Genomic DNA, 22500 nt, shown 5'->3' with positions numbered 1-22500 from the left:
AATCTTGAAAGATCAACATAAACTAGCTCTTCTAGGATTAATGGCAGGTGGTTGGAAGGCAGACTATGGAGGTTATGGAGCATAGACAGGACACCAGAAATAGCCAACTCTACTGAAGTGAGGGGATTGCTCAGTGGTAAGAGATAATCTGGAAATGTAAACCTCAGCAAAGAAACAACGAGAAGTTAATGGTGGGGTCACACAAGAAGCATAATTGTGGTGGGTTCTAACCCCCAAATAAACCTTCTAGCAAGAAGATTAGTAGGAGATTTTGCAGGTAAAATAGCAATACTTTATAGACATTTTTTGACTTAAGCCCAAAAGATTAATTGCTTTGTTTTCCAAGAAGTTAAGCCAGTTGAAAATACCATCCAGTTCTCTATAAGGGACATAAGTAAAGAGTAAAGTCATCACTTCACATAGGTGCCCAACGTTATTAGTTACTAGGAAATAGCTGTAGTCATGAAGTTATAAAGTTATCATGAATAAAATAACTAAGAACCTCAACAGGTTACTATAGTTACCATTGAAAGAATGTTATCTCTTAGCATTATCTACTTTAGGTAAACTAATAGACATATAGTTAACTAAATGTATACAATTTATGTTAAATAGTAGTTCTGCTTTTTTCAGCTCATAACCCCCAAGTTGCTGCAAATAATAGATAAAAAGATGAGTCATCAGCTATCCTTTAAATATGCTATACTAAAAGGTTATATCCAAGGTGAAGCAGACATAATGACTATAATTGATCAAATTTCAAGTTCTAAGCAAGTTAAACAGGTGAGAAAAACTTTAAATACTAAGGAGAGGGTTTATTCCTCCAGTCCCTCTGTTGCCCCACCCATTATGTTCTCTGTCTCTATGTGTAGGTGTGGTCCCTGACTCCTGATTCCCTGAGTGATTTCTGTAAAAACTTAAACTAGTCTACACCTGTATTACTCAAATGCCTCCTTACTGAAATGTCTGTGCCACAGTAGCAAGTCATGAGGCTTTTGCAACCCACCTTTTCATTCTTGTGGAAGCTCTTGTGAAGCCTGTGTGCAGTGGGTAGTTCCCTCCTGACCCAAGTTGCAGGATCTTTCAGCTATAGCTGTGCTCAACAGGAAACACTGCAAGATGAGACGTGATGGCAGTGTTGATCAACCAGAACTTCCTCATAGTTCCCAAAGGCTCCCCTCCTGTCTATATGCCTCATTTCCCCACGGTAAATAGAAGCAAAGGATGGGGATCTGGAAACGGGGAAGAGTAATAATAACTCATCTAGAAGGAAACCTTGTCTAATTCTTTCATTACACAGTTAAGGGGGGTGGGGAGCCAAGAGAGGTTGAATGATTATGCTCAAAGTCACATAGGTAGTAAACAGCAAAGAGAATTCTAGGGCCTAAGTTCTAGATTTTAGTTTTCTGTTTTCTTTCTTTTCTTTTTACTTTTCTTTTTTCTTTCCTTTTTTTTTCTTTCTTTCTTTTTTTTTTTTTTTTTTTTTTTTTTTTTTTTTTTTTTTTTTTTTTTGTGAGCTCTACATCCAATGTGTGGCTCCAACAGTTGCATGCTTTACTGACTGAGCCAGCCAGACACCCCCTAGATTTTGTTTTTTACTGTTTTGACTGAGACAGACTAACACTATGTTCTCACAAGTTTGTCAACTATGTGAAACATTTACCTTTCAAGGCAATTTAGAACATCTAAATTCTGTGCAATGTACCCAAATCTCGATAGTCAGGAAAATTGAACTGATGATATGTAGTAGAACACAAAAGTATCTTTCCTTTCTTTATCGCCTGGAACTTTAAAACTGTTTTCTTGGCGGTGCCTGGGTGGTTCAGTCGGTTGAACGTCCGACTCTTGGTTTCTACTCAGGTCATGATCTCATGGTTCATGGGTTCGAGACCCACATCAGGCTCTGAGCTGACAATGAGGAGCTTGCTTGGGATTCTCTCTCTCCCTCTCTCTCTGACCCTCCCCTGCTCATGCTATCTCTGTCTCTCTCAAAATAAATAAACATAAAAAAAAAATAAATCAAACTGTTTTCCTGAATTTTGTTACCTTTTCTAACCTGGAAAAAGGATATTTAGCCCTGGAATTTGAGAATACACAGTAGGAAATATAAAAGGACCTGAGTCTCTAAGATGTTGTCTGGTTTTAGTCCCTACTGCTCTCACACAGCTTGGCCAAACATTTTACCTCACTTAAGATTGAAAGCTTCCCCTGTATCTCCAATTTAGAGGCTTTAATAACATTGAAGAGGAAAATATCTACCATGTGTGTGTTTTTCAGAATCAATAGTAACCTAAAGCAAGTTACTTTTAGAGAAAAAAAAATATGACTTGCCTTCAGGCTTCTCAAAATCAACCTGTTATGCCACTTTTTACTCTCTCTACCACTCTTCCTGGAGCAAATTAAGGTTATTGCACAAAACTCAGTTCTAATCCCTAAAAAGCTCCCATCATATTTTTCTTTCAAGTTATTAGTTAGTTTAAAAATCCATCAGCTGCAAATGTAAAGACATTTTATAACAGCTTGTTTTCCAATGGGGATAATGCTTCTTTTATTTCATAGATATTATTAAGGAGGATAATGAAGAACACAGGACATGCTCTGAAAGAGCTAGGTAGGTAACCCTCGTTCTAAAGATTAAGCACAACCATCTCTTATTATCATTACTTCTGAAAGGCGGTTGTTTTGACAACTAAACCGATTGTTAAGGCAACCTATTTATTACTAATAATAAAGTGAGTAACTTCAACAATCAACATGATCATATCTTTGGCTGCATGGGTTTAGTGTAATATTACCTCTCCACGCTTGTTCTTTCTGCCCTATACCCCAATGAAGACCTTTTAATTCCTCTTTAAAGGAAACAAATTAGTACTGCATGTTTATACACACTATTATCACCTTATAAATTCTATTTTCTTCCAAACCAAAAGTACACACATACCTTCCTGAGCAATACAGGGGGAAAAGTTACTTTTTCTCTCCACTTGCCATACAGTTGCCATGTGAAGATTTAGTTTTATAAGTTGAAATCACAACTGAGCTTCACAGATCTCTGATATGTCTCCTGGAAGGCTCTATGCCTAAACATGGCACCAGCTTATTCCCTGAGTCATGCCACATCATGCTCCTAGTAGAGGATTAATACTGGAAGTGGGACAGACACACTCCTATAGTATAGTGTTCATGTGTGAGGAGAAGGAGGGGGTTTGATACCAGATGGTGGGTAGTAAAAGGGTACAGCAAGCATGAGAATGGAACTGGACTTGAGAGATCTTGCACGGCAGATAGTCATCAAGCCAGACAAGAAGTCATCACCAAGGAAAAGCCCAAATGTAGAATCTAAGTGAATGAAACTCTGTGGGCATTTAGGAATCCAGATAAGACAGGCAGAAGACATAGATGGATGAGTCATCTAGACGCACAGACACGCTGGGTGGGCAATGACCCAGGATGAATGAGAAGACTTAATCAGAAGCCATATCTAAGTGCACAGGTTGTAGTCAAAAATCCTAATTCAAACAGAATGGAAAAGTGGGACATAAACCACAGACCTAGAAACCAGAAGAGCCTCTCAGTGTTCCATGCAAGTGGATCAGGGTAATTGCTAATCCTACGACCGGGGCTGTCTGTCCTTCCTCGTGGGCATTGGTGTAAGTACAAGCCGACAAGAAAATGGTAAACAGAACTATGCTGCTGCTGGTGAATTATGATTGATTGCAGAGGACTCATCAGGGAGAGATATATTTCTCTGTGTTGAGGGTTGTACTCCATGGATTTAGAGCAAAAATATTGAGCTTATTGTCCACATGAAATATTTAAATAATGTTCTTATTTTTCTGAAAATATTGTGTTATTTTTCAGGCTACTTAGAGTATGATCACCCGGAAATTGCTATTACTATGAAAACAAAGGAGGAGATTAATGTCATGCTCAATTTGGCTAGAGAAATTGTTAAGGTTTTTAGGTCAAAAGGGATTATTCATAAAATCGAAGGTTCTGAAATTAATAAGGTAAAGTAGCATATTTTAAAAACAAATATACTTTCTTGATATATAGATCTTCAAACCTACTTTTGGTTTTCCATTACAGACCATCTCTGGTATATGAATATCCACATTAAAATAATTGTCTAAAGAAAAGCACATACCATAAAGCATTTCCTTCTTGAATTCCAGTGGTCAGCTTTTCTTTCCATTTCTTGCCACAGTGAGGGACCATCTCTTTCTATGCTTTGCTCCCAAATCAGGGGTATGATAAAACTACTCCTCACTAGGCTAGAGTGGGTATCAATATTTTCCTGGGAATTATCTGTGCCACCAAAACAGCTTTTCCCATAGAATTCCATGATTTATAAGAACACCCAACTATAGGGTGAAAAATAACTACATTTCCTTTCTCTAAGTTATTTATTAGTACCATGACATATAAAAATATAGAGGGTCCCACTAATTCCATAAGTAGAAAATTTATTCCCAAAATTGGGAACCGTATAAAAAAAAATCCAAAAGCTATTATGCTTGTGAATACATATACAAAACTTTTAAACATAATAGTAGCTAATTGAATCTTGTAACATATTAAAAGTTTAGTAAGTATATATTATTAGTAAGTAATATATTAGTAAGTAATATATATCATATATTAAATATATATTAGTAAGTAATATACTATGACTAAGAAGGTTTTAGCTCATAAAATAGCTATAGAACTTATTCAAAGATTTAAAAAGAAGAAAAAACATTTGACAAAATTCATTGTTCAAAATATTTTTAAAAATTCTTGCAAGACTAATAAATAGCATCTTTAACCCAATAAAGAGTTTCTACTAAAAATTTAAAACAAACATCGTATTAGATGTCAAAACACTTATGAGTATACCATTTAAAGTCAGGAAAAAGAAGTCTTAGCCAGGTCAAGAAAAAAAAAAAGGAAATCGAGAGATAAAATTTTGGGGAAAAGGAAAAGACAGTTATTATATGTTGATGGTTTAATTTAAAATCCTAGAGAATTAATAGGCTTAATAATATAGGCTTAATAAGATAAATTATAGAATATTCAGAAATACTATCAACATTCAAAATTCTTCCCCAACTAAAGAAAATATAGAAAAATATTCTATTCACAGTATTAATTAAAAACTAAATCCTTAAGTGTGAACCTAACATTAAATATATAACACTTATGTGGCAAGAACTGAAAGGCATATTTGAACATGTAGAAAAAAAATCAGTCACATTGAAGACAAAACAATGGGAATTATCATATTTTCAGAACAGAAAGAAAAAGATTAAAGAAAAGTGAACAAAATCTAAGGGACTTGTGCGATCCAACATATGCACTGTGGGAATCTCACAAGGAGAGAGAGAGATAGGGACAGAGGAAATATTTGAAGAAATAATGGCTGAAAACTTCCCAAATTAGATGAAAGACATAAATATTAACATTCAAGAAGGTCAATACATTCCAAGTTGGATGAACTCAAAAAAACCCACACCAAGACACATTGTAATCAAGCTGTCAAAAGACAAAGTGAAAATTTTTATATCAGCCACAGAGAAGCAACTCATCACACATGAGCAATCCTCAATACAATTATTATCAGATTTCTCATCAGAAACTTCAGAGATCAGAAAGAAGCAGGCTGATATATTCAAAGTGCTAAAAGAAAAAAAAACTATCCAATCAAAAATCCTATATCCAGCAAAACTGTCCTGCAGAAGTGAGGGAGAAATTAAGACATTCCCAGATGAACAAAAGTGGAGGGAGTTTATTATGACTAGATCTTCCCTGAAAGAAATGTTAAAAGGAGCCCTACAGATTGAAAGGGCAGAAGACAATAACTGGAACCCATATGAAGAAATAAAGATCTTAATAAAGATAACTACATGGGCAATCATAAAGATAATATTATTGTAATAATTTTTTTGCAACTCCACTTTTTTTTGTTTTCTACATGATTAAGAGACTAGAACATTTGAAACAATTATTAGTCTAAAAGCTAACATTATGATAATGTTGGCTTGTAAGTCTATATGTTGTTTCCTACATCATATAAGAGACTATGCATTTAAAAACATATATATTTTGGACACACAACGTATAAAGATATAAATTTGTAACAACAGAAAGGAGTGTGGATGGAACTATTAAAGGAGCAGAGTTTTATATGTCATGAAAGTTAAGCTGATATACATTTAAATTAGAGTACTACACTATAGGGTGTTAAATGTAATCATCATGGAAATTAAAAGGTAGATAACAAAGAATATACCCAAAAAATAAATGAGAAAGGAATTTAAGTGTTTCACTCCAAAAACAAAAAACAAAAAACAAAACAAAACAAAAATGAACAAAACAAAACAAAACAAAAAACCCTACGTGCAAAAGAAGCCAGTATGTAGGAAATAAAGGGCAAAAAGCTATATGTAGGAAAAATAGTAAAATAATGGAAGTAACTGTTCCCTTATAAGTAATTACTTTAAATATAAATGGATTTGACTCTCCAAACAAAATACAAAGATTGGCAAAATAGACAAAAAACATGATCCAACTATATGACGTTCCTGGGAAACCTGGATATCCTCATGCAAAAGAATGAAGTTGCAACCCTACCTGACACCATTTATAAAAATTAACTCAAAATGAACCCATGACCTACTGTAAGACCTAACACTGTCAAACTCTTAGAAGAAAATAGAGGGCAAAATTTCATGATACTGTATTTGACAATAAGTTATTAAAATGACACCAAAGGCACGGGCAACAAAAGAAAAAAAATATAAAAAGTGGACTTCATGAAAATTAGAAAATTTTAAAAAAATGTACATTATGACCTTCATGTGCATCAAAAGGCACTATCACCAAAATAAAAATGCAACAAACAGAATAGGAGAAAATATTTGCAAATCATGTATTGGATAAGGAATTAATATACAGAATATATAGAGAACTCTTGAAAGTCAACAACAAAAACCAAGCAGCTCAATTCAAAAATAGGCAAAGGACTTGGATAGATATTTTTTTCAAAAAAGATACACAAATAACCAATAAACACACGAAAAGATGCTTAACACCATTAATTATTAAGGAAATGCAAATCAAAACTACAATGAAATCTTCATACCAATTAGGATGAGTATCATCAAAGAAACCAAAACCAAAAACCATGTACATCATTGGTGGGGATGTAAAATGGTAGAGCCACTGTGAAAAACAGTATGGCACTTAAGAAGAATTTCCCTAAGTTTTAGCAATTCCACTTCTGAGAATATACTTTAAAAAACTGAGAGTAGGATCTCAAAGAGATCCCGGCTGCATTCCTTTGTTTTTGTTTTTGTTTTTATTCTCAAGTTAGTTAACATATAGTGTAGTCTTGGCTTCAAGAGTAGAACCCAATGATTCATCTCTCACATATGACACCCAGTGCTCATCCCAAAAAGTGCTCCTTAATGCCTGTCACCCACTTAACCCACCCCCTACCCACATCCTCCCCATCAACCCTCAGTTTGTTCTCTGTATTCTCATAAGAGTCTCTTATGGCTTGTCTCCCTCTTTGTTTTTATCTTATTTTTCCTTCCCTTGCCCTATGTTCATCTGTTAAGTTTCTCAAATTCCACATATGAGTTAAATCATATATCTCTCTGATTTATTTCACTTAGCATAATACCCTCTAGTTCCATCCACGTTGTTGCAAATGGCAAGATTTCATTCTTTTTCATACCAAGTAGTATTCCATTGTATATGTATATACCACATCTTCTCAACCAATTCATCAACTGATGGACATTTGGGCTCTCTCCATAATTTGGCTATTGTTGATACCACTCCAGCAGCATTGTTTACACTAGCTAAGAAAAAGAAGCAATCGAAGTGTCCACTGATGGATGAATGGGTAAGCAAAATGTGGTATATACTCAGAATGGAATACTATTCAGCCTTTTAAAAAAGAAGAAAATTCTGGGGCGCCTGGGTGGCTCAGTCGGTTAAGCGTCCGACTTCAGCTCAGGTCACAATCTCGCGGTCTGTGAGTTCGAGCCCCGCGTCAGGCTCTGGGCTGATGGCTCAGAGCCTGGAGCCTGTTTCCGATTCTGTGTCTCCCTCTCTCTCTGCCCCTCCCCCGTTCATGCTCTGTCTCTCTCTGTCTCAAAAATAAATGAACGTTGAAAAAAATTAAAAAAGAAAAAAAAAGAAGAAAATTCTGACATGTGCCACAACATGGATGAACCTCAAGGACAGTCTAAATGATATAAGATAGTCACAAAAACACAAATACAATATGATTCCACTTCTGTATAGAGTCAAAATCTTAACAGACAGAAAGTAGAATGGTGGTGGCACTGGGCTGGCTCAGTCAGAAAAGCATGTGATTCTTGATCTTGGGGTCATGAGTTCAAGCCCACATTGGGTGTAGAGATTACTTAAATGAATGAATAAATAAAAAGTTAAAAAAAAAAAAAGAAAGAAAGAAAGTAGAGAGGTGATTTCCAGGAGCTGAGGAGAGAGAAGAATAAGGAATTATTGTTTGATGGGCATAGAATTTCAGTTTTGCTAGATGAAAAGAGTTCTGAAAATGAATAGTGCTATGATTCCACAGTATGAATGTACACTTAAAATAGAACTGTACACTTAAAAATACTCAAGACAGGGGTGCCTGGGTGGCTCAGTTGGTTAAGCAACTGACTTCAGCTCAGGTCATGATCTTGCAGTCTGTGGGTTCAAGCCCCGCGCCGGGCTCTGTGCTGATGCCTCAGAGCCTAGAGACTGCTTCGGATTCTGTGTCTCCCTCTGTCTCTGCCCCTCCCCCGTTCATGCTCTGTCTCTCTCTGTCCCAAAAATAAATAAACGTTGAAAAAAAATTAAAAAAGAAAATAGAAATAATAACCCAAACCAATATTTTTGATTGATTGATTGATTGATTGAGCAAAAAAATCATACCAGTTTATTAGGGGATTTTAACATTAAGGGTTTTCTCTCTTTCTCTTTCAAATTTTTTTAAAAAAATTTTTTAACATGTCTTTATTTTCGAGAGAGAGAGAGCGCACACGAGCGATAGCATGAGTGGGGGAGGAGCAAAGAGATGGAAACAGAATCTGAAGCAGGCTCCAGCCTCTGAGCTGTCAGCACAGAGCCTGATGCAGGACTTGAACCCACGAACTGTAAGATCATGACCTGAGCCGAAGTTGGATGCTTAACCCACTGAGCCACCCAGACACCCCTCATATTTTTATTTAAATTCTAGTTCATTAACCTATCATGTAACATTGGTTTCAGGAGTAGAATTTAGTGATTCATCACTTACATATAACACCCAGTGCTCAACACAAGTGCCCTCCTTAATACCTATCACCCATTTAGCCCATCACCCCACCCACATCCCTCCATCAACCCTCAGTTTATTCTCTACTGTTAAGGGTGTCTAGAATGCCTTACATAACAATGCTAGGTTAAAATTAACATTTTTTCCAGGGCGCCTGGGTGGCTCAGTGGGTTGAGCGCCCAACTTCAGCTCAGGTCATGATCTCACGGTTCGTGAGTTCAAGCCCCATGTCAGGCTCTGTGCTGACAGCTCAGAGCCTGGAGCCTGCTTCTGATTCTGTGTCTCCCTCTCTCTCTAGCCCTCCCCCACTCACACTCCTCTCTTTCTCTTAAAAAAATAATTAACATTTTGTTCCTATATGGGTAATCAATTGACTCAACATCATTTATAGAAATGATTATCATACCCTATTAAACTTCAGTGGAGTATTTCATGAATTAAATGACTGTGTATGCGTTGATGAGTTTCTGGATTCTTGTTTAATCATTTTATTTATCTGCCATTGAATCTTTCTCAGTGTATATCACACCATCTTACACTGGAACTTAATAATAAATCTTCATATCTGATTTTATGTATTTTCCAGCTTTTGCTCTTTTCTTCAAGATTATTTTGACTTGTTTTGGCATTTTGTATTTTCAAATAAACATTAGAATCAACTTGTCAATTTCCATTAAATAATCTAATGAACTTTCCATTGGGATTCCAAGAAGCCTGTATGTCAATTTAGAGACAACTGACATCTTAGTAATATTGACAATCTATTAACGTATCTCTCCACTTTAGTTTTAACTTTGGCTCAGTAGTTCTTGTGTTTTTCTGTTCTTCAACCTATTTCATTCATGAACCTGAACTCTTATCTCACACCACACACGAAAAAAATCAATTTTAGATGCTGCAAGATGCTGTAAGAGGTAAAACAATAAACTTCTAGAAGGTAATATAAGATAATTTGTATGATATTGGCATAGGCAAAGATTTCTTAAACATGATAGAAAACTGGATTTCAGTAACACAAAAATTGAGAACTTCTTTTTATTAAGAAAACAAGAGAATTAAAAGACAAGCCACAAAAAGGTAGGGTATATTTTCAAAACAAATATATCCAACAAAGGGCTTATGTCCAGAATACCTGATGGTTTTTAACTGGCAATACCAACTGTAGGCCATCATGTGGAACAACTGGAACATCAGAGTGAGAGTGTAAAGTAATGAAACACTGGAAAATTGGTAGGCAGAAGCTTCTAAATTTGAACATATATATATGACACAGCAATTGGATTACAGAACCATATAGTCACAGAAATGTGCACATATGTACAGCAAGCAAATACAGCAGCATTACAAAAGCCCAGAACTGGAGCACCCCAAATGTTGATGAATAGTAGATCAATAGTAGACAAACCAGATACAAACAAGTACATACTCATTGATTTCATGCAGATAAAGCTCAAAACCAAACAAAGCTAAACTCTGGTGATAGAAGAGTGGTTGTCTTTGGATACAAGAAATGACTGTAAGAGAATATAAGAGAGAATTTTAGGGTGCAGTAAATGTTTTATTTCTTAATCTGGGTGCTGGTTACCCAGATCTTTTCATATTGTAAATCTTCTTTCCGTGGACATTTATAATTTGTGCACTTTTGAGGTCAACACTAAACCATCCTGCACACCTAGAAAACTGATTTGAGGATTAACACAACAATGTGCACAACCTGAACCACAGAACTCAGCAGGTACACAGTGCAGAGAGGTGAACTGGGGGAGAGAGAAACCACGGAGGGCAGGGAGCTGTTTTTGCTTGCAGAGAGAGGACAGAGACTGGGGTTGGGGGGGGGAGTACGGGAAAAGCACTCCTCCCCAAAAGCAGCTGGAGAGAAAGTGGAAAAGTGGAAACAGCCGCAGGGACTGAACAAAAAAGGGAGAAAGGAGAAAGGAGAGGGTTTAAGTCCCATTTAAACTCCATTAGACTCTATAATTTGTGTGTTTTTTGTTTATCTGCTATAGTTCAGTAAAAAGGTTTAGTTTTAAGTGTTTATGATTTCAGAATAATGATACCAGAAAAAGGGTATCAGTGGGGAGAGGTTGAAGGGTTCCATAGAAGAACAAAATCTCAGAAGAGCAAGAAAAGGAAATAGTACAGAGTCATATTTTTTAAACATTCTGTGAACACAATTTTATTCATCCTTTTTCTTAAATTTTATGGTTTTAGTTAATAATGGCCAAAAAAAGAGAGATACTTGATTTTCAACCTGTTATCAAACCACTTACTGTTGAAGAAGCACTCTACAATATTCCATGGCTAGATAAAGAAAAAGATCATATAAGCTTCATTCAGGTAATATTTTTATTTCCTGGTAATACCATTTTTAATCTACCAACAAATGATTTTCTAAAAAGAGACTATGATACTCTCCAGCTTAAAAGTCTTTAAATGTCATTGATCGCCTGTAGGATAAAATCCCCAAAATCCCTTTAAATGACATGCAAAGTCTATCCACAGTCTGTCTCTTGCCTCCCTTTCCATTTTAATCTTCTGTTGCCTATTCATCATATACCTCATACTGAACCTTGCATGGTGCCCCAAGCCCTTTAACACTATTTTCTAATTTCATTCTTCTGGGGGTGCTAATTTTCTTCAAATGCCCTTTGTTTTTACTTTTTTTTTTTTTTTCAAATCTTGCTTCTCTGGAAACATCCTTACAAAATACTCAGAAAAGTAGGATTTGGAGGCAAATATCCCACCAATAGAAGATCAACCTGTGATCCTTTCTGAGTTTGGAGGACCAAAGTGTCAGCGTTGTATCCATTATATACTTTCATTATAGCATTAAGTACATTGCATTACAATTACCTTTACATCTCTCTTCTGTACTATACTCTTTTTTTAATGTTTATTTAGAGAGAGAGAGAGAGAGAGAGACAGAGTGTGAGTAGGGAGGGGGAGGGGGGCAAAGAGAGAGGGAGACACAGAATCTGAAGCAGGCTCCAGGCTCTGAGCTGTCAGCACAGAGCCCTACGCAGGGCTCAAAGTCATGAACCATGAGATCATGACCTGAGCCAAAGTCGGATGCTTAACCAACTGAGCCACCCAGGCGCCCCTGTACTATACTCTTTAGCTCATCCATATTTTGTATACCCAAACCCTAGCACTCTGCACAGAGTGCTCAAAGAGTGTTTGTTGAATACAGAAATAAATAGGTCTAACTTGTTCTAATAACATTCTCTTTTTGTATCTACTTGGTGCCAAAGGACCAATTATATTTATCCACCTGCTTCATATATTTTGAATGAATGAATTTTTTTATTTACTTTATCTGTTGTTTACAGTATAACTATGTAAGACACATATATATGACATTAGCCTGCATCTGTTCTCATTATTGTCCATCCAGATTAAATATTTTTTTATCTTTCCCTTACATTCTTATTCTTAGATTAAATTATTTCTGTTCTAATCCATGTATAAATACCCCATTTATGAAGTTATATAGATCTATGAATATCCACTTTCTTTCTTTGATATTCATAATCCCTATCTTCTCTTATAAATTTACTAACACAACATATCAGATCTTATTGAGTGGTATTTTAAAATGCAAAAAATTTGTTAAAATATAAATTTCAACATCACCAACTACTGCTAAAATAGTATTTATATCTTATATATTTGGTGATATTTTTAAGGAAAGAGCCAGAGTGGTAACATTTGATTGTGGAAATGATATATTTGAAGAAGGTGATGAGCCCAAAGGAATTTATATAATAATATCAGGTATGGTGAAGGTAAGTCAGAGTTATTCATAAATGCATTTGTGAACATTAGTTAAAAACTCCATAAAATTGAGAATTCATAGTTTTCTATGTTAAGAACTGCATTATTCCTTTAGGACAATAGCTTCCATTCAATTTTCTTATTCAAACATAACGGTTAGCATTATGTATCACCTTTTAAGTGATACTTTCCCATAGTTAGTAAGAAACCATCCAAAGGATCATCTTTATGATGGAATATTATCGTATAAGTTGTTTTCTTCTTATGTTTATCTGAATCAGGTATTTAGCCATCCTAAAGCAGGTATAGGTTAGTTGAGTAGTAGAAGAAATCAGAAAGACTGCAGTATCTAAGAATTCTTTTCTTTCTAAGTTATTGCTAATTTAATAAATTTGATTTAAAAGGTACAAGTAATAAATATCCTCAAAATAATATGTACATATTAAAATTGTTAAAACCAAAAGAAAAAAGTCAAAATTTAGACAGTTTGGGTAATTGACATATGTTTTTTTATCTTTCTTTGTTCTGAACAGCTTCAAAGATCAAAGCCTGGCTTGGGAATTGACCAAATGCTCTGGGAGTCAGAGGAGAATGATGATCAGATAACTTACACAGACTTTGTGATCAGTGGGGAAATAATAGGAGAGTTAAACTGCTTAACGAATAAACCCATGATATGTTCTGCTACCTGCAAAACTGTAGTGGAGGTCAGAAAACATCACATTGTGTCTTACTGTTGTATCTCATTCAATATCTAGTATCAAATTTAAGGTTGTTTCTGTACCTAGCATATGTTTGCTGTCTGATGATAATTTTAAAAAACATAGGAATCGTAAGGGAGCAAGACTTGTTACCAAATTACACTTACCCAGTATAATGCCCTGGCAAAATGGCTTATAAATATTGCTCTGCCATGTTGAAAAAAAGATTTTAACCAGAAAAAACTGATTAAATGAGGTCTCTCGTGGGGAAATTAGAGGAGATATTTTAACTGTAAACACCATAATTTGGGGGACTAAGTAAGGAAAAAAGTCAGAGAACTAATAGCTATTAATAAAAAAGTTGAACAAAGTAGATGGAAGTTTCCCTAGACACAATGAGGACAAAATTCTCAAAACAACAGGGGCTCTCACTGGCCTAATTTGAACTCTAAAAGAACAATGACTGCAAACAATTGAACCCCACAATATATAAAAATCCATAAGTTGATAATGATACCAAAATTCATTTAATTTCCAATAAGGTTTTTGGAATATCAACTTACTACTCTAAACATGGATTGTTCTTTTAAAAAATAGAAAGAATTAAACATTTATCCTGCCTTTCCTCTATGAACTTTTTCAAGGTAACGACAACAAAAAATGAAGTAATATTCTTCTATACAGAATTTCAGCTAACAAATATAGAAGCAGAGACCTAGCATGTTTCATTTTGCCATCTGAAATGCAATAATGTAAATAGGCAACAACTATCAACTGATGCTGAAACTACTAAGTGCAATGCTAATGGGAAACATCATAATGAAAGGACCAGGCTTGCACCACCTAAAGACAATTGTAGCATCACTAAAAGTTGGACAATTGGGCATCATGTACCTCATGATATGATGCAGCAGAAGTACTGGCACCACCATGAAGTCTTCTTGAATGAGAAAAAACTAAAAGCCTATATATATAGATATATGTGTGTGTGTGTATACATATATATACATATATATATATATATATATACACACACACACACATATATATATATGTGTATACATATATATATACATATATATATATATATATATACACACACACATATATATATTTTTTGAGAGAGAGAGAGAGCATGCCTGTGGGAGTCAGGGAGAGTCAGAGAGAGGGAGAGAGATAATCCCAAACAGACTCCATGATGTCAGCACGGAGTCTGACACAGGGCTCAAACTCATGAACCATGAGATCATCACCTGAACCAAAACCAAGAGATGGATGTTAACCAACTGAGTCACCCAGGTGCCCCTTTTCTTTAATTAAAAAAAAATTGAGAGAGTAAAAACATATAGATCTAACCAGTTTATAGAAAATTCAGGAAGGAGAGAAACAAGTTAATTGACATCAGAAGGGAATAACTAGCTAAATCCAAAGATGTGGGAGGTCCACAGAATGAATGATCCATTTTTTTTCTCAACACACCAATGACATATAAAGAGGAATGGGAGAAGGAAGAGGTTAAGGGAAAATGTTATGTGTCTATTATTCAGTGATGGATATTAGAATATTTACAAGTAAAATTATATGATACCTGAGATGTTCATAAACATATTATAGCCTTCTGTTTCTGGTTACAGAATAACAATAATGAATTACTAAACAAACAAACATGATAATGTGGTCTATAATGTGAAAAAAGTGCACAATGGATAGAAAACAACATTGAAATTGTCCAAAATATGGATTAGGCACTAAATAATTATTAATAATAGATTTGAAGAACTATGTTCTTTGAAATATGTTCAAAAAATTAAAGGAAAATATATCCTTAATGAGAAATGAGATAGAAAACATCAGGATATTGTGGAAATATAGAAAAGAGTCAAATGGAAATTTTAGAGCTAAAAACACCTAATTGGAGATAGCAATAAAAAAGAGTCAAGGGTGCCTGGGTGGCTCAGTTGGTTAAGTGTCAGACAGCTTGGGGCTTGTGAGTTCAAGCTCCAAGTGGGGCTCTGTGCTGACAGCTCAGAGCCTGGAGCCTGCTTTGGATTCTGTGTCCCTCTCTCACTCTGCCCCTCCCTCACTCATGCTCTGTCTTTGTCTCTCTCAAGAATAAATAAAACATTACAGAAAACATTTTAAGAGTCAAAGAACTAGAAGACAAATAATATAAATAATAAGGAAAGAATAGGTGAAATAGAAGATAAAATAATTGGGGCACCTGGGTGACTCAGTCAGTTGAGCATCCGACTTCGGCTCAGGTCATGATCTCGCAGCTCGTGGGTTCGAGCCCCTGTGTTGGACTCTGTGCTGACAGCTCAGAGCCTGGAGCCTGCTTTGGATTCTGTGCCTCCCTCTCTCTCTGCCCCAACCCACTTGCATTCTGTCTCTGTCTCTCTCAAAAATAAATAAACATAAAAAAAATTAGAAGATAAAATTATTGAAAATGATGAAACTGAAAAAAGGAGGGAACAGAAATTACTAGATTACCAGGGAGAATTAGAAAGCTAAGTGATTCCATAAAATGAAACAATATCTGGGAGCATCTGGGTGGCCCAGTCAGGGAGGCATCCAACTTCTGCCACTTAGGTCATGATCTCACAGTTCATGTGTTCGGGCCTTGCCCTGGGTCTAGCTCCCCTCCAAGCCAGGTGCACACAATGGCCAGCCCTGGTCTGGAGAAAGTTGTGCGTTTTTGAAACCTCCAAGTTTCAAAAGGCGTGTTGCAAAATAGAAACTGGTTCTCTCCATATTTCTCATTTGCTAGTCCATGGTCTGGAGAGGTTTTCCTCTTGTGCTAACTCAATACCGCAATTTCACAGCCCCTCTTTTCTTTTTCTCCTTTTGTCTCTCCAGAGAAGGGGTTCCATACCCTCTGTGCCTATGCCATTTTATCTCCCCAATTCACATACATGCACCTCAATCCCACCAAGCTGTCTCCCTCCACCTGTGGAGATCCTTCTGCCACTCCACAGATTGATTTTCTGGGTGTTCCAAGTGATTTGACTTCAATTCAGATGTGTTTGAGGGACAAGGGAAATCCTGGTCCCCCTACTTTTCTGCCATCTTAACTCCTCTCCCCTCCCCGCAGCCTAATCTGATGAAAGAAATTAAGATGTTCCATGCTCTTGGCTTGGAGCAACAAATATTGTTACAGTGTCTGTACTACCCAAAGTAATCTACAGATTTAATGTAACCCCTATCAAAATACCAACAGCATTTTTTCACGGAACTAGAACAAACAATCCTAAAATATGAATGAAACCACAAAAGAATCCAAACAGTGAAAGCAATCTTGAAAAACAAAGCTGTAGGTATTGCAATTCCAGATTTCACATTACAATACAAAGTTGTAGTAATCAAAACAGTATGGTACTGGCACAAAAAGAAACACATAGATCAATGGGATAGAATAAAAAATCCAGAAATAAACCCACAATTATATGGTCATTTGACAAAGGAGACAAGAATAATAAATGGGGGGAAAACAACAGTATCTTCAAAAAATGGTGTTGGGAACACAGGACAGCTACATGCAAAAAAGTAAAGTAGACCACTTTTTTACACCATACACAAAAGTAAACTCAAAATGGATTAAGGACCTAAATGTGAGACTTGAAACTATAAAAATCCTAGAATAGAGGTGGCTGACTGTCTCAGTCAGTAGAGCATGTGACTCTTGATCTCACGGTCATGAGTTTAAACCCCATGTTGGGCATAGAGTTGACTTAAATAAATAAATAAATAAATAAATAATAAAATTTTAGAACAGAGAACAGGTGGTAATTTCTCTGACATTGGCTGTAACAGTATCTTTCTAATTATGTCTCCTGAAGCAAGGGAAATAAAAACAAAAATTAACTAGCTGAGACTACATGACAATAAAAACCTTCTGCACAGCGAAGGAAACAACCAACAAAACTAAAAGATAACCAGGTTTCTGGGTGACTCAGTCGGTTAAACATCTAAATTTGGCTCAGGTTATGATCTCATAGTTCATGAGTTCAAGTCCCACTTTGGGTGAGCTCAAACCCCACTTTGGGTCCACATGAGCCCCACTTCAGGTGAGCCCCACTTTTCTCTCTCTTTCCCTCTCTCTCTCTCTCTCTCTCTGCCCCTCATGGAACTTTCTCTCCCTCTCCCTCCCTCTCACTTTCTGCCCTTCCCTCACTTGTACCCTTTCTCTCTACCTCTCTCTCAAAACAAAACAAAACAAAACAAAACACTAAAAGATAACCTACTGAATGGGAGAAGATATTTGCAAATCACATATTTGATAAAGAGTTAGTATCCAAAATATAAATATATAATAATCCAATTTTAAAATGGGCAAAACATATAAATAGATATTTCTTAAGAAGACATACAGATGGCCAACAGACACATCACTCATTATAAGGGAAATGAAAATCAAAACTACAATGAGATATCTCCTCACACCTGTCAGAATAGCTAAAGTCAAAAACTCAAGGAAAAAAAAGTGTTCACAAAGATGTGGAGAAAAAGGACCTCTTGTGCACTATTGGTGGGAATGCAAATTAACGCAGCCACGGTGGAAACAGTATGGAGTTTCCTCAAAGAAATTAAGAATAGAACTACCCTAAGATACACTAATTGCACTGGGTATTTGCCCAAAGAATTTGAAAACACTAATTTGAAAGGATATATAGTCAATACTCAAATTGCAATAGTCAATTTATGGAAGCAGCCCAAGCATCCATCAATAGATGCATGGATAAACAGAATGGGTAAACGAGATCTAGTATATATGTATATACAATGGAATATTATTCAGCCATTAAAAAAGAATGAAATCTTGCCATCTGCATCAACATGGATGGATCTAGAGAGCATAATGCTAAATGAAATAAGTCAGTCAGAGAAAGACAAATGCCATACGATTTCATTGGAATTTAAAAAACAAACAAACAAACAAAGGGGGGAAAGAGAGAGAGAGAGAGAGAAACTGAAAAACAGACTCTTAACTTTAGAGAATAAACGAGTGGTCACCAGAGGGGAGGAAGATGGGGGGATGGGTGAAATAGGTGAAGAGAATTTAGAGTACACTTACCTTTTTTTTTTTAAATGTGTTTATTTTTGAGAGAGAGACAGAGACAGAGAGCAAGCAGGGGAGGAGCAAAGGGAAAGGAAGACACAGAATCTGAAGCAGCTCCAGGCTCCAAGCTGTTAGCACAGAGCCCGATGAGGGGCTCAAACTTATGGACCATGAGATCATGACCTGAGCTAAAGTTGGATGCTTAACCAACTGAGCCACCCAGGAGCCCCAAGAGTACACTTATCTTGATGAGCACTGACTAATATATGGAATTGTTGAGTTACTATATTACACACCTGAAATTAATATAACACTGTATATTACATACACGTGAATTAAAACTTATAAAAGAATAATGTTAGACAAACTATACTATCTAACTTAAAGCCTTATTATAGATCCTTATAATCAAAACCATGTGGAATTAGCTTAAGATTAAGACAATATAGATCAGTGGAATAAGGAAGAAAATCCAGAAACAGATTCATATATACACAGTCAATCGATCTTTAACAATAATATCATTTTCAACAAACGATCCTGAAAATTCCAAGTATCCACATGGAAGCTATGAGCCTTGGCCCCACACACTATGCACAAAAATTGATTTGGAATGATTGTAGACTTAAACATAAAAATTAGAGCTATAAAAATTCTAAAGGGACACAAAGATCTTGATGTAGGCAAAGATTTCTTAGCCAGGACTCAAAAAACACTAACCATAAAAGGAAATACTGATAAATGGAATGTCACTAGTATTAAAATATTCTTCTGTTTTAAAGGACACCATAAAGAATATGGAACACAGACGGTGGGGAATTTTTCACAATATCTATCTGAAAAATTACTTGACAATGGAACTTATAAAGAATTCTTACAACTCAAAAATGAGAAGACAAATCACCAAATTAAAAATTGGGCAAAATGGGGTACCTATGTGGCTCAGTTGGCTAAGTGCCCTCCAACTCTTGGTTTCAGCTCAGGTCACGATCTTGAGTTCGAGCCCTGCATCAGTCTCTGCACTGGCAGCACAAAACCTGCTTTGGATTCTCTCTCTCCGTCTTTCTCTCTGCCCTTCCCTTACTCAAGCTGTCTCTGTCTCTCTCAAAATAAATAAATAAACTTAAAAAAATTGTTTTTAATTACACAAAGGATTTGAACAAACATTTCACAAAAGAATAAGCACATAGAGAAGATGCTTGATATCATTAGCTCTCAGAGAAATTCAGATCAAAAGTCGTGATGAGGTATCACTACATACCCACTACTTTGGCTAAAAATAAAGATAATGAGTACCACGTATTGGCAAGGACGTAAAGCAACTAAAATTCCCGCCCATGGCTGAGGAGACTGTAAAATGTCTCAACCCTTTCTTATAAAGTTAAACACACAATTACCATATTACCCAGCAATACCACTCGTACATACTTACCCATGAGAAATAAAAAGCAACATACACAGTGTCTTGTATATTCTTTTTTTTTTTTTTTAATTTTTTTTTTCAACATTTATTTATTTTTTGGGACAGAGAGAGACAGAGCATGAACGGGGGAGGGGCAGAGAGAGGGAGACACAGAATCGGAAACAGGCTCCAGGTTCTGAGCCATCAGCCCAGAGCCCAACGCGGGCTCGAACTCCCGGACCGCGAGATCGTGACCTGGCTGAAGTCGGACGCTTAACCGACTGCGCCACCCAGGCGCCCCTGTCTTGTATATTCTTAATAGCTTATTCCTGATAGCCAATATTCTGATCATTGCTAGCATTGGCATTTTACTGTTAGTTAAAAAGTTTACTTCTCTAAAATAATGTATTTTTAGAAATATTCATATCTTTAGTTAAAGTTTAAATAATTTTTTATACTTTATTTTCTTTTTTTTTCCAGAATCTATAACAATAATAAAGAATATCTCATTGGAGCATGTAGCCTTTTAATATTTAATTTATGACAAGATCACACCAATATTTACTACTGTACACATCTTATCAGATTTCCAGGCAACAACATGAATGTTACATCATTTAAATTCTTAGTTTTAATGTTATACGTAAATGAGAAAACCTTATATCCTTAAACTATAGGTGTACAGAATGAAATATTAAATTTGTATCCTCCTTTTTTCAGACATGTTTTATTCCCAAAAGTCACTTGTATGAAGCTTTTGAGCAATGTTGTCCTCACATTGAATATAAAATGTGGCTAAAACTTGGTCTTTCTATTACTGCCAAAAAAATCAGGGAACGTTTATCTTATAAGGTAAGAAGTGTTTGTATAATCTCACTCTTCTCTCTGAATGGAGTTTTATTAAAGTACTGCTATTAATTAACTATTTAGGAATTTATATTAAACCTTATAAACCATAGGTTATGAAACTGTGTTTTCCTTGTAGGATTGGAACTACAAGATGCAATTAAAACTCTGTAACGTCTGCATAAAAGACATACCAAAGAACACCAAAACTGATATCTATGATGAAACTGTAATCTATGTCATCCTCATACATGGAGCTGTAGAAGATTGTCAGTTACGGAAAGCTTATAAGGCACCTTCTTTAATTCCTATCACATGCTATCAGGTAGGGAAATGTTGATTCATGTCTTCGGGTCAATATGCCATATGTCCAACAATGTGTTAACATTACAAAAATTGCCACTTTTCCACCTTTCCATCCTCTCCCTTTCCCTGACCACTCCAGAAGCACACATACACAGCACACACACCCCAAGTTCGCTGATACCTTTGGCAATGGGTAACCCAAACACCAAGATATCCCTGTTCAATGTTAATGAGGCTGGCCAAGTTGTACCTCTTGGCTATAGTTAGATTTTGGTGCTGTTGTAAATAACAAAAGAGGGTCTATTAAGTTCATTTACACAATGCAGAAGGACCACTTTCTCTGGACTGCATCAACAGTACTCTAGAAAGGCTCTGCCAGGCCCATGCTGATCTGAGTATCAGTGGTATTTCCTCAGCTACTTTTCAAGTGAATATAGAAGTGAAAGACTCCTCATATTTAAGCTCTGTGTGTGTGTGTGTGTGTGTGTGTGTGTGTGTGTGTGTGTTGGGTAGCATAAGAGAGACACATGTAAGGAGGAATCAGGGGACATATAAAATATAGCTACAGAAAGTAAATTGAAAGAGGTACCTAGAGTCAATTAAATTAGGCATATATTTTTAAGCAATTAATATATGACAGAAACAGTGCTAGACGCTAAAGTGATCAAGACAAATGAGATCTGCAGCTTGCCCTCAAAAAATCTGCCAACTAAGTGAAAAGAAAAACATATAAATATATTAAGAAAACATGTGCAGCTATGATAGAAGTACTTACAGGGTAGATTTGAGACACAAGAAAAACATGAAGTGGGGATAAGAGGAATCCCAAGGTGAGAAGGGGTCACAAGAAAAAATTTTCTGAGTGGACGCCACCAGCACCAACGTGATAGCCACATGAGAGGAAGTAAGACATTACTCTTAACTGTGGTGCTCCTTATCTCTATGCTTGAATACATAATAACAGAGCTTGGGTGTGGGTGCTGGTTGGGAATTTAGATGGCCAACTAAGAGATTCTCAAGGCAGCCTAAAACCTACCCAAGTCTGTCTACTCTCCTAGACAGAAAGCCCCACTTACTGTAGATTTGAGTACCAATGTGA

At 36.0% G+C, this 22500-nt stretch overlaps 1 protein-coding gene across 2 annotated transcripts in view; it reads left to right on the top strand.

Annotated features, from left to right (window-relative positions):
* SLC9C1 (solute carrier family 9 member C1) overlaps positions 1-22500 on the top strand; it is a 108479-nt gene that overhangs the window by 73829 nt on the left and 12150 nt on the right. For both annotated transcript variants that reach the window (XM_040484489.1, XM_040484490.1), the window contains 8 exons: positions 634-783; positions 2560-2611; positions 3862-4010; positions 11528-11653; positions 13003-13101; positions 13624-13797; positions 20970-21101; positions 21235-21420. In XM_040484489.1, the coding sequence (XP_040340423.1) occupies positions 634-783; positions 2560-2611; positions 3862-4010; positions 11528-11653; positions 13003-13101; positions 13624-13797; positions 20970-21101; positions 21235-21420 (1068 nt within the window). The remainder of the gene's footprint in view (positions 1-633; positions 784-2559; positions 2612-3861; positions 4011-11527; positions 11654-13002; positions 13102-13623; positions 13798-20969; positions 21102-21234; positions 21421-22500) is intronic.

This window comes from Herpailurus yagouaroundi, unplaced genomic scaffold (genome assembly GCF_014898765.1).
Source record: "Herpailurus yagouaroundi ecotype Mexico unplaced genomic scaffold, PumYag 162, whole genome shotgun sequence".
Classification (NCBI taxonomy): Eukaryota; Metazoa; Chordata; class Mammalia; order Carnivora; family Felidae; genus Herpailurus; species Herpailurus yagouaroundi.
The sequence above is the reverse complement of the archived record's forward strand: the minus strand, read 5'-3'. Positions and strand labels throughout refer to the sequence as shown.